Raw genomic sequence first — 13,968 nt, 5'->3', positions numbered from 1 at the left:
AACGCAAAATGCTTGAAAACGTGGCTAAAAGCGGCTAAATGTGGCAAATCGCGTTTATAAGCATGTGCGTTTGAAAATGTTTTATTTGAACTTTTCCAGTTCCCGATGCTGTCCAGAGCCTTTTTTCATTGTGAAAAATGCATGCAAAGCGTTTTCAGGGTACTCAAATGGACAAAACACTGAACACAGGATGTTCCTACCAAGCTTGTCACACATTGTAATGACCAATTCACACCTCGGACATCTCCCATTCTTGGAAACAAAAAATATGTTAATGACCATTCACACCTCAAATTCCTCATGAAGACCCCCTGCCAGGTGGCCTTAATGACTCACTCCACCAGACACCTTTCCCACCCTGGGAAACAAAAGAAATGTTAATGAGCAATGCACACCTAAGATAATCTCAACACATACTGCTCTCTCTGCTTCTACTCTCTGTATTTCTCTGAAACAGTCTGAAATAATTAATAATTTACCACTTTTCAGTGCATTCTTGGCATTTGGGAGGTTCTCCTGTGCTTATCTTTAAAAAAACGCTTCTAAACGCAAACACGCATAAACGCGTTATGCACACGCGGCTAAACAGTCGTTTTTTAACCTACGTTTTCCAGCAGTCAGTTTCCATCGTTCAGAAGTGTCCCATGTACATGGGGCCTTAAAGCAGCAGCTACCGTTGTTTTTTTACTAGTTACCATTTGAGGTTAATTTATTCCATTTACTGGTTTTTATATATTGGTTTAAGTGTAAATTGCTATACATTATTTTCTACTGAAGTACATTTTTGCTTCGGGTATTTTTTAGCTATACACAGTAATAATATGTATTCTGATAGATGAAGAACAATGATTAACATGTAGCAGTAGTTAATCGCATTCAACTGTGTGTTTACCCTCTTGAGGGAGCATACCTGGTGGGAATTGAATTCAGGACCCCAACAATATAATGCAAGATTGCTGCCATCCAGCTAAAAGAGTTGTTTAGTTGCTTACCTTCTGCTCAGGCTTCGATAATAATTTATGTAGGTTGGAGTTCTCTTGTGATACGTTGTGAGGATGAGCTATAGTATGGGACCAGTCTGATTGTATCCATTGCACTTTTTTCTTTGTGTATTTCTTAAAATCATCCTGGTGAAAAAACATTGCATACTATTTGTTAGCTCTGTAGTAGAGAATGCCCCAAACTAATTTCATTTCAACAGTATAGTCATTTATTAAAGTGTATCTATGGTCAAAATGTAAAATCATACATTCATTTCTACATTGTATTTCAGTTATTCCTAGCCTTCAACTATTAATCTTAATGATCTTGAAGTTTGTAAACTTACTTTGTGAAGATCCCCACACATTTAACTTTACCTTGAATTCTGTGACACATTCACTATGCCATGTGAGTAAGTACTGCTGTGTCACACTGCTGAAATCATAGAGCCTGCCTTGTAAACTATGTAGGAGGAAGGCAGAATCAGTTCAGGAATCACATCTTGTATGTAGCAAGGTACCATGGGATATGTAGTCCTTAGAAATTGAAAGAAAACAGCAGAAGAGAAGCTGCAAAGCACGCAGAGAATCCATGAAGGTATGGCAAGAGATGGCCAGCAGACAGGCAGAACTCACTACAGGAAAGGTTTTTTTTTTCAAGTAAACTTATATTGAATTTGTTTGTATTGTTATTACAATGCTGATGCTATCAAATAATAGCGTATACTGTGACCAGGGGCGGACTGACCATTTAGAAACTCGGGCACTGCCCGAGGGCCCGGGGTCATTAGGGGGCCCCATGAAATGCCCCTAGTACCTTTTTCATAGGCTTTTTTTAGTTTGGGCAAGGACACAGGGGCCCCATGTTCCCCTATTGCCCGGGGACCCCATAAGTTGTCAGTCCGCCCCTGACTGTGACCATAAATTTACTTTAATAAAAAGATTATCAGATCTTTTTTGTGAATATAGTTACATATTTAGTCAGAATAAAAAAATATACAAATCCATCTAGTTCAACCAACAAAAAAAAGCAACCGCATAGAAAACCTCAATATGCACATTTCTATACCCACAGTTGATCCAGGCAAAAAAAATAAAGCATGATCCAGTTTGGTTCAGGGAGGGGAAAAAAATTCCTTCTTGATCCCCCAGGAGGCAATCAGATATTTCCTGTATGAACTACACCTGGTGTTGTTACCAATAAATGTTAGTATCCGGTTATCTTTTGTGCATTTTCAAATGCATCCAGCTCTTTTGTAAGCCTACCTTTTGTAAGGTTCACACTGATGCAGAGCGAGTTGAATCTGCTTTGTAGTGTAAATTCAAGGAGAAGTGATTCGGATACAGTCAGCTATTCTCTCCCCCCCCCTCTCTCTCTCTCTCTCTCTCTCTCTCTCTCTCTAAAAGGGATGGGAGGTAAGGAACAAAGCAAAAACTTGAAGAAAACTACTGGAATTGTGTTATCTTAGGACAAATATGCAAATTATATTCAAGTCTGCATTAATGTCACACAAGACCCTTTTTAGAATCGCATCCGAATTGTTATTTCACTTGTTGTTTGATTCCATGCATTCTGGAACGCATCAGAAATCACATCATTGTGAACCAGGGCTAAAATATTCAACTGAACTGACCAGAACTAGTTCTTGAGGGAATCTATTCCAGCGCAGGAAAAAAGGTCCCTGCACCTTTCCAGAAATCGCAGCCTGTACTGGGAACAATTTCCAGTGTGGGTGGTGTGCCATTCAGATTACTGGTACCCACCAGCGGGTTCCAAGTTTTGTGTGCGGGTGGTTGCAGCTGCGGAATGAAGTGTGGGTCCAGCAGCGGCTTCCACCTGCAGTAGTGTGAACCGAGCGTTAATCTCCTCTTCTTAGGAAAAAATAAATTCAGTTCCTCTAATCTTTCCTCATAGCTGAGCTCCTCCATTTCTCTTATCAGTCTGAATATCTGAATTTCCGTGAAAAGAAAAAACATCCTGATTGGTGTTTCCTTCAAAAGTAAAAACAATTTCAGACATTTATAATATAGTATGTAAAACATACACCTTTGTGAGATTAAGGCTTACAATGGTTATCTTGTAATATTAACACCAACTTCCTGAAATTTTTTAAAGTGGAAAAATTAAACTGTTAACCACTTAAACTCCAGAAGATTTTATCCCCTTCATGACCAGGCCATTTTTTGCTATTCATCAGTGCACTACTTTAACTGACAATTGCTCGGCCATGTAACATTGTATGCAAATGAAATTTATATCAATTTTTTTTCACACAAAGAGAGTTTTCTTTTGGTGATATTTGATAACCACTGGGTTTTTTATTTTTTATTTTATAAATGAAAAAAGACCAAAAATTTTGAAAAAAAAATGTTTTTTCTACTTTCTGTTACAGTACATATCCAATAAAACAAAATCAAATTTTTTCATATATTTAGGCCACAATGTATTCAGCTACATGTCTTTGTTAAAAAAAAAATCCCAATAAGTGAATATTAATTGGTTTTTGTGAAAATTATAGAGTCTACAACTATGGTATATACCAAGGGTCCTCAAACTATGGTTCTCAGGCCAGATATGGCCCGCCAAAGTCCTTTACCCGGCCCGCCCGTCATTTAGAGCCGAAACGAGGAGCGGCGTGCACGTGACCTGGGTGCAAGAATGTACTGGGAAGGGGAGATGCTGCAAAGCCTCGAATGTACAGTCTGTATGATGAATATTTTTTGCTGGGCTGGACCAGCAACCAGTACATAAATGGCCACCTTCTTCTGTCTGTAGAGGCACTGAGCTGTGTGCCAAGTACGCCCCTGCACTTGGCACACATATAGAAGGTGCACAGTACTTCCCTGTCAAGCGGAGTGATCACCTGATAAATACTCTCTAGTCCTGGCCAGTGGTGACATCATTCAGAGGCATACAGATTGTGTTGTCGGCACAGCGCTCAAAAAATAGCGTATGTAAAACTAATGAACTAGTGGAGTGTGGCTTTTTTTGTAACTGTCTGGCTGGGGCCGGAGTGGTGAATATAGGCCTAGGCCTAGGTTATGTCATCTCTTTGCTTTTAATAAACTGCTATTATTGGATATCTCTGGATGTCTCTATATGGGCAAAGTTATTATTGCTAGTATATTATTTTTGTAGCGCTGTATTTATTGGTATTTTACTCATTGCAATTTTTAATTCCTAATAAATAATTATGTCAAGAAAAAGAAAAATTGATTCAGAGTGCAGGATATTCAGAGAACAGTGGGCTTACGATAACTTTTTCATGCAGTACAGCAAAGAGTTATTTGTCTGATATGGCAGAATTTAGTGTCTGTGTTCAAGGAATACAATTTGTATCGACATTATGAAACTCAACATAAAGATAAATATGATTGTTTGGTCGGACAAGTGGGACAAGATAAAATATTAAAACTGAAAAATGGATTGACAACTTAGCAACATACTTTTGTGTAGAAGCAGCTAAATATTTCATCATTGCGAACAAGTTTTCAAGTTGCCAAGCTCATAGCATGCACTGGCAGACCATTTAAAGAGGGAGAATATGTTAAAGAATGCCTTCTTTCTGTTGCCAAAGAGATGTGTCCGGAGAAAGCTGATTTATTTAGTACAGTGAGCCTTTCAGGACCTACAATTACACGAAGGATTAAAGAAATGGGGGACAATTTGCATCAGCATTTGCAAAACTAAAAAAAAATGCTATTTCTCGTTGTCACTCGACGAAAGCAATGATATTTGTGATTCTGCACAACTTCAAATTTTCATTTGTGGGACAAGTGATTATTTTGAAGTCACAGAGGAGATTTCTGCACTGAAAAGCATCAAAGGAACAACAACAGGAGAGGATATCTATGAAAAGGTTCGCCAAACTGTGAATGATTTGGAGCTGGACTGGGCTAAACTAGCCAGTGTGGCAGCCGATGGTGCTCTTAGCATGGTGGTGTCTATGAAAGGAGTGGTTGCACGCATTAACCAAAACATGGACAAATACAGCCATTCGCGTCCAATAGCCCTACACTGCCTCATCCACCAACAAGCGCTGTGTTGTAAATCACTGAAGTGGGACTTTGTCATGAAGATTATGGTATCTTGTGTTAACTTCATTTGAGCTCATGTACTAAACCACAGACAGTTTCAGAAATTTCTGTCTGAGCTAAATGTTGCCCATGAAGATATTCTGTACTACACAGAAGTCCATTGGTTGAGTTGAGGGAGAGTTTTGAAATGTTTTTATGACTTACTTCCACAGGTTTCTGCTTTCAAAAAACAAAAAAGTACCAGAGCTCAAAGATGCAGAATTGAAATGGCACCTTCCCTTTCTGACAGATGTAACAGAGCTACTCAACAGTTTCAATGTGCAACTTCAAGGAAAGGGGAAGCTACTCTGCGATATGAATTCACATGTGAAAGCATTTGAAATAAAATTAGACCTCCTCAATAAACATTTCTGCCATCTCCCCTCAACAGGGGCGGACTGACAACTCATGGGGCCCCCGGGCAATAGGGGATCATGGGGCCTCTGTGTCCTTGGCCAAACTCAAAAAAGCCTATGAAAAAGGTACCAGGGGCATCTCATGGGGCCCCCTACTGACCCCGGGCCCTCAGGCACTGCCCGAGTTTCCAAATGGTCAGTCCGCCCCTGCCCCTCAACTCAAAACATGTTGTTGGAAAAACCAGCAGTTGCATTCCCAAACAAGACATGTGTGGATTCATTGGAAGTGTTGCAAAAGGAGTTTCAAATTAAATTTAGAGAGCTTCATCTCTATGTACAGTATATATAGCTTTTTCGGAACCCGTTTTCTGTTGACATTGAAATTGTTGATTTGATTTACAAAATGGAACTGGCCAAACTACAGAATTGTGGCTCTCTGAAGGATGCATTCAAGCCAAGCAGCCTTACTAATTTCTATGCATCTCTCCCCTCTGAGACATATCTTAGTCTCAGGAACCATGCACTCAAAATGGCAACCATCTTCAGCAACACCAGTGTCTGTGAACAGACTTTTTCCAGAATGAAACATCTGAAATCTCCAGCCAGATCCAGACTAACTGATGCACACTTGCATCACTTGTTACGACTAGCAATGACAAATATGGAACAGGACACTTACCATCCCATTAGCCAAAAGCAGGCCCATATTTCCCATTAAAATACTAATAAGTTTATGTTGGTTGGATGAGCCTGGCTGGTCCTTGATGGCTGCCACCTCAGGTTGTAATTGCAAAGACCTTTTATTAAAGGAACACATATTTATTTATTAATTGCCATTTATATACTTAATGTGAATCAAATGTTTCACAAAACATGTTGATACTTCTTATGTTTCATTCTGAAACATCATGCTTTATCTTATTTAAAAATGTTGGTTAAAATTTTTCTTCATTTTAAATATTGTATTGGTTTTTTTTCCTGTTTTTTTGCACTACAAATAAGATATGTGGGTGTGCATGGGAATGTGCTCATATTTTTTTCAAACTATAATCTGGCCCACAGCAGTCTCAGGGACAGTGAACTGACCCCCTGTTTAAAAAGTTTGAGGATTCCTGGTATATACAGTATATATATATTTGAAAATTGATCAGTCCTAATGTACTGATGGCCTATCTCATTTCCTAGGCCCTTAAAATGCCAGGACAGTACAAATACCCCCAAATGTCCCCCTTTTTTGAAAATAGACAGTCTGAGGAATTTAGTAAGAGTTTTTTGAAGTTGTAGTTTTTTGAAGTTGTAGTTTTTTTGTCAGAATTGTTTGGAAAATTAAGAAATTAAATACAATTTGGTTTTTTTTTCACATTTTTTGTCATCATATGACTGGTGTGGCAGTGATCAGGGACACTGACTGGTAACAGTATGTTAATAAAAAAAAAAAACTTAACGACTTAAAATAAAAATATTTTTAATTCAATTTTAAAATATTTTTTAAAACTTTTTTAAAATGTATTTTACAATTTTTTTAAATACTTTCATCACAGTAGTTCAGTGCCACTATAGTAACAATGTACGACTCCGGGGGGCGATCAGGGATTTTGAATTTTTCTTTTTACACTTTGATTGATGATACAATGAAGATCATTGTACCAGCAATGCTTTGAACTGTCATGAATGAGTTTAATTCATAACAGCTGCAATTACTGGTGATCTGTGATTGGCTACAACTAATCCCAGGCCCAGGTAACATGTGATAGCTGTAGGCCAATCACAGCTCATTAGTATTAGAAGCAGAGGTGTTATGAATTAGATTAATTCATAACAGTTCTGTTGACATTGTGAGCCTCCATCACCTGTGGACACAGTAGTCACAGTGGGGCGCATTCGCCAGCCTTATCCCGAGCAGGCATAATGCACATATACGTGATTGTGCCTGTATGTGACGCCCAGCTGCTGTATATGTACTGTGGCTGGTCGGCAAATGGTTGAAGTTGAACACCAGTCATAACATAAATACACCAGTGAAATACATATATATGGACTGTCTTACCTTCCATAAAATTTGCAAATCTAATTGGCTAGGCTTGTAGTCCAGACACTCCTAACATTATTGTCCCCTAAAACTCAAGTTATTTCTTATTTGATTCTATAATACTAATATGGTTATGTCCTTAACCAAGTCTCCAATTTTAACCCCCCATCAATACTCAATTGTTTATCTAGCCCAAACCCCTTTGGCTTCCCTCTAACCATAATACTTATTCTAAACACTAAAGTGAGTCATTGTCTATTGCACCCCCTCCTTTCCTTACACATGCACACAAAAATGAGCCTTGAACTGCCCAACCTTCCTCCTTAACAAATAGTACTAGCCTGTATATAATTCATCATTACCAGGCCATTTTTTAGTTTTCAGTGCTCTGATATTTTGACTGACAATTACTAGGTAATGCAATCCTGTACCAAAATTCATTTTACAAACATTTTGAAAAAAGCTTCCGTTTAGTTTTTTTAGAAAACCTATCAAACAAAAATGCCAGGAACCTACAAACACTCCCCAAGTGACCCCTTTTAGAAAAGTAGACACCTCAACATGATCTCATTTGGTGCCACAATATTGTGGAAATGAAGAAACATCACATCATTAACCTCTTGCTGTCCACAAAATGCATATGTGTGGTAGCAAAGGGGGAGGGCTTTAAAGCCCACACACCACACATATGCGTCCAATGGCAACAGCGGTTTTTGTGTTCAGAGTGCACTCACTGCATACTTCAGCACAGTGACTGAGCTGTCAAAGACAAGTCTCGGTCTCTATTCAACTCTCAATTATATGACCACTGTAACAACCAATCACAGTGTTCACATGATTGGCCAGTCTTTCCTGCCCCCTGCGACATAAAGACCCTGCTAAAGGGGTGCTGGGTCTGGGTGAGTAGGGGTTAATGTGTAGGTCATAAAAAGAGGAGGAGGTGAAGGGGTTAAGGTCACATTGTGATAGGATAAGTATGTGCAGGAAAGGGGAGGTTAAAAGTAATCCACGTGGATAGTAATAGTTAAAAGTAATCCACGTAGATACAGCAAAGAGTTAGATGCATAATAGCATACCAAGATGGCTTCCACTCCGAAATCCAGCCACGGCGGCATGACGTCAGCACATAAGGCTCACCCAACACGTTTCGTGTGCATGCACGTCTTCAGGGGCACACAAACTAGACTCTACATTTAACTCTTTGCTGTATCCACATGGATTACTTTTAACTATTCACAATAAATTCGACACTATATTGTCATACCTTCGGCTCCCGTGGTGAGCTTCTCCCCCTTGGAGGATCCTTTGCTGGTTTTGCATAGCCGTCACCCTGGAGAAGTCCGGTCCCTATTTATGGCTTCCTGAGATCCCCCATAAGGATCAGCATTAACGCTATTATACATGTAGCGTTCTGGTGAGTGCACATCCATATAAGGTGGTGGATTCCCATGTTGGATCATGAGCACTCTCGAGCATCCCAGCTGGTATTGCTGCACCTTGTAGTTCCACGATCACCGGGCATTGCTATGACCTGTAGTGCCACAGACTATGTATAATCACTAATATTGCTAAAAAGCACACAAGTATCACTTGGCACTTCTGTGACCTGTAGTGCCACGGACTATATATATTCACTAAATACAATAAAGAATGCAGCGCTACTCCCTAAGGTATATACACACATAAATAATAAATTAATAAAAAATGTGGAATCTCAAAAATACATCAAAAATAAGAAATAAATATAAATGTGATAGTGATATCAATTAATATTACTTAGTGCCCATAATTAGGAAACACATCGGAGAAGAAACTCCACACGTAGCATAAACCTCCATGAAGTCATTCTAAACTCCGACAACAACAGAGATTGATGCTGGAACTTACCTGGAGAGGAGTCAATTTCTGAGAGAGCAACATTTGGAGTGATAGCTATCTTGGAGGATCCGTGAGGGGGATCCACAAAAGCGCTTTGATCCGCAAGGGTCGAAGTGATGAGGTGAGAGGCTTATCCAGATGGTGGTCGGATTGTCAGATTCACATGCACCCAGAGATCTACACGAGTTCTTGTTTATTTATGGTCACCAACAGTAGTCATTGGAAGCACGGGTTTTCTTTGGTCACCATCAGCATTTATTGAACTTTGAGAGCACTGTTTTTTGTATTGTTATATTGTGTTTTTCCACTACACAAGAGGCACGTGTGATTTTAGATACACAGAATTATATATATGTATGTGTGTATATATATATATATATATATATATATATCTATATATATATATATATATATATATATATATATATATAAATGTTTTTTCACATGTTTTGAGTTATTTGGTTTTTTATTTTGTAGATTCAATGAATTATGGGCACTAAGTAATATTAATTGAAATCACTATCACATTTATATTTATTTCTTATTTTTGATGTATTTTTGAGATTCCACATTTTTTATTAATTTATTATTTATGTGTGTATATACCTTAGGGAATAGCGCTGCATTCTTTATTGTATTTATTTATCACAATCACTGGTATATGATTTAATGTTAGCAGCTTCTCCTGGTTTTTTATACAGTTTAAACACTTGGGAGCGCAGGAGGTTCACACCACTACTATATATATTCACTATTTATGTTCAGATTTTTAGAGTTTTGTATGGTTCTATGATTTTATATGATCTGAGATTTTTTTTTGTATGAACACTTCTATTTACATAAGCACTCTATGATTGCATTTGTCACTTATGCTTTAGCGCTGCACTTACATTTGAATTGATTATTGTGGGTTTGCTACCTTGCATTTTGTGCTAGCAGCTACCATATTATCTGCGCTCGCTTTATATCTTGTGTTATGTCTCAAGGGATTGTCTGGTATCAGCATAGTCTGTCAGAAGTGACTCATTCAGATAGCTGAGAAATTACAGAGCAGACAGAAATCACACAAGGTATTTTGGATAGAGGAAAGTATACACTATAGAAAAATACTCTTTCTTCATTCTTCATTTCTAAGGTTTACAACCATCTTAAGTTTCAGATTTAGGTAGAATGTATCTTTGCAATATTATAATGATACTATAACCCAATTTGGTGCAGCTGTGCAAGCTAGCCAATCAGCTTCCAATTTCAGCTTGTTCTATTAAGTTTTGACAATAAAACCTGGAAGTTGATTGGTTTCTATGCAGAGCTGCACCAGATTTTACACACTCCAGTTTTAGTAAATCTCTCACTATATGTCAAGCCAATCACTAACCAATCACTAAGATCTCATTTAAGCTTTAACATATTAACATAATTTTAAAATGATTTTCAATATTTCCAAATCTGCACCGTTCATTCAAATACTATCTGAGGATCTCGCCACAAAGATCCTTGTGCTTCAAGTGCTTCTTGTTATAGGGTGACAACTAGTGATGCGATAATCTGCTCAAGTTCGATTTACCAAGGGTTCAGTGACCTTTTCAGTGAAACTCATTGCCGATGCCTCTCTGGGATCTTGGTCCCACCATAGATCCTGGAATTGAAACCAGTGGTTCCTATGACTTATCATAGGGCCATCGGAGGACCTGAAGGTCTCCGATGACCTCTATGACACAGGGAACCAAAAGCAACAAGTACTATTATCACTTCTGGTTTCCCGGATGTAAACAGTGCAATTTTTTAAATAAGAAAGCATCTGATCACTCTGATCTTGGTGTGATCAGATGCTTTTAGGGCAGAGGAGAAGTATAGGGCCTAATAGACCCCGAATCTCTCCATAAAGAGTACCTGTCACTGCCTATTGCTGTCACAGGGAAGTTTACATTCCTTGTGACAGCAATAAAAGTGATAAAAAAAAATTAAAGAAACAGTGTAAAAAAATGAAATTAAATTAAATTAAAAGAAAAAATTTAAAGCGCTCCCATCCCCCAGTGCTCCTGTGCAAAAGCAAACGCACGTGTTAGTCCCACACTCATGTGTACACGTGATTGTACCACACATGTGAGGTATTGCTCTGAGCATCAGAGTAAAAGCAATAATTCTACCACCGACCTCCTCTGTAACTCTAAACTGGTAACCTGTAAAGGCTTATAAAGCGTCACCTATGGATATTTCTAAATACAATAGTTTGGCATCATTCCATAAGCATGCACAATTTTAAATTGTGACATGTTTAGTGTGTATTTACTTGGCATAACAACATCTTTTATATTTTATCAAAAATTGGGTATTTGTGTGCATTAAAATATATTTTTTTTAAAAAACTGTGTTAAAAAAACGACTACACAAGTACCGTGTGACATAAAACATTGCAAAACCCAACATTTTATTTTCTAGGGTCTCTGCAAAAAAAAAAAAAAAAAAAATATATATATATATATATATATGTATGTATATATATATATATATATATACTATATATAATGTTTGGGGGTTCTAAATAATTTTCTAGCAAAAAATACAGATTTTTTTAAATGTAAAGAAATAGTGTCAGAAAAAGCTGGGTCTTCAAGTGGTTGTAAAGTAAGCCAACCTCAATCCTTCAGCAAAATAAATCTTATTCAGGGTTTACATCTATTTAATCTATTATATTACCTCTGACACAGATGCCTGTTTCCTTTCAGCCTTAGGCTAGGTTCACACTTATGTGGGTGCTGGAATGCGTGTAAATTGGCACCTGCAGGCAAAACACTCTGCTTTAAGGCATTTATGTGTGCCTTGAATCCTTAATGGTACCTCCACGCGTCAGAAAACACAGCAAATTTTTGAGTGCATAAAACTGTTTTGTGCAGAAGCACCATAGGTTTCAGTGCAGCTGCGATTTTGAACGGTGCAGAGATCTATTTCCTGAATTTCCCGCAGGCACAGTAGCCCTTTCAAATGAATGGGCTGCTGTGCCCTCACCAACGCGGCATGTAGGACATGGCTAGATTTGCATCTAGCCTTTTGATGAAAGATTTATATCTAATAGACTTCCACTATCAACAGCTTACACTTTTAGGTATGAAGTTCTGAAGTTCTTATTTCTAAATCAAGTGCCTCTTCCCACTCCTTGAAAGAAAGCAGTTTTATTTTCTTGTATTGTATCCTGGAAAGAAAGCATGTTCTGCAATCCTCACACTGATTACAGAACATGAGATACATTCACAGAATGCGAGAGGACTTGTTGACAGTACATTTGTTCTGTTTTATCAGTACATTCGAGGTAAAATGAGGCTAAGGGGGTCTGAGGTTACAACTAAAGGCTGCTGTCTATAAGAAAATACCTCCAATTGCATCACAATATTAGCAGAGATTTCATTATTTCTGATAAGCTGGCAACACTTTTCTACAAACATCAGAAAATTGTTGCCACTTACAGCATATCTGAAAAGCAAATGGGACAAAAAAATTCACAGAGGTTTAAGCTCTTCTTTTTTCTACTGAAAACTAAAAGGTAGCTATGGATACATTAAGTTATATTTAAAATAAATAAAATAAAAAGTAAAAAAATGAATTAATAATATGTTTTGGGATATACTAAATTGTAAGCACTATGTTACAGTATATAAATACCATATTTTATGTAGTTTGCTGATATGCATGAATAATGCACAATACTCAAAGGAGTTGATTTACTAAAACTGAAGAGTACAAAATCTGGTGTAGCTCTGCATAGAAAAGAATCAGCTTCCAGTTTTGTTTGTAAAAGTGTAATTGAACAAGCTGAAGTTAGAAGCTGATTGGCTACCATGCACACCTGCACCAGATTTTGCACTCTCCAGTTTTAGTAAATCAATGTCAAAGTGATTGTGGGCTTGATGGCTCCTATCTCCATAGTCATTTACACTTGTTTCAAACTCCAAAATAAGCTGTGGGGAAACAGATAACATTTTTAGCAGCATAACCTACAGTTGCTTGTAGTAGTGTTTACATTTTATTACACCATAAAACAGCACATACAATTAAGGCATCGTTCACACGGGCGTACTTAAACGTGTGTTTTGCCTGCACAGGATGCACAGGTGTTCCATGAATTCCCATGCAGTCTGTCCCATTCATGTCAATCAGGACACAATGGCTGCACAAAGCCACCGCTCCCAATATGACATCTGAGTGGGTGCTGGTGCATGTCCCCAGATATAGAGAATGTGAGTTCAGGGACATGCATTGTCACATACCCACACCCACGCGAATGTCAGCAGCCAATACACTTATCTTAGTGAATGGAATGAAACATAGGGGAAATTCGTCTTGAAAGACTACCCAATCGTGTCCAAAGGAAATTAACTAGTTAACGACTGCCCTATAGCAGATATACTGCTACAGGGTGGCACCTGTGTGCATAATCACGTATATATACATCATGCTGCATTTCTGGGTAGGGAGCATGTGCTAGCCACGTGTGAGCCCCACCTGCACCACTGATCGTGGCCACAGGTGTCAATCACCGGGTCCCAGCCGGTGATTACCCGCTGGCGCCTGGTGATTAGTGGCAATCGCCGACAGGGAGGAGGGCTGCATTGTTTAATAACAGCCCTCCTCCCTGTCAGTTTGGGCACACTGC

The 13,968-nt window shown here is 38.3% G+C and overlaps 1 protein-coding gene across 2 annotated transcripts in view; it reads right to left on the bottom strand.

Moving 5' to 3' along the window:
* Positions 1–13,968, bottom strand: part of LOC149445018 (putative cation-transporting ATPase 13A5) — a 133,702-nt gene that overhangs the window by 101,757 nt on the left and 17,977 nt on the right. Inside the window, exons 2-3 of one of the 2 annotated variants that reach the window (XM_089654311.1) lie at positions 8,707–8,973; positions 993–1,127 (exon numbers count right to left, since the gene is read on the bottom strand). Coding sequence is in view for 1 of the 2 variants with exons in the window: in XM_089654310.1 (XP_089510436.1) it covers positions 993–1,127 (135 nt within the window). In the remaining variant the exon portion in view is untranslated. The remainder of the gene's footprint in view (positions 1–992; positions 1,128–8,706; positions 8,974–13,968) is intronic. The other variant, XM_089654310.1, reaches the window with a different exon arrangement.

The sequence above is a fragment of the Staurois parvus genome, unplaced genomic scaffold, assembly GCF_062004578.1.
Source record: "Staurois parvus isolate SC_StPar_1 unplaced genomic scaffold, SC_StPar_1.0 ptg000750l, whole genome shotgun sequence".
NCBI lineage: Eukaryota > Metazoa > Chordata > Amphibia > Anura > Ranidae > Staurois > Staurois parvus.
Note: the sequence above shows the minus strand (reverse complement) of the source record. Positions and strands in the feature narration are given on the sequence as shown.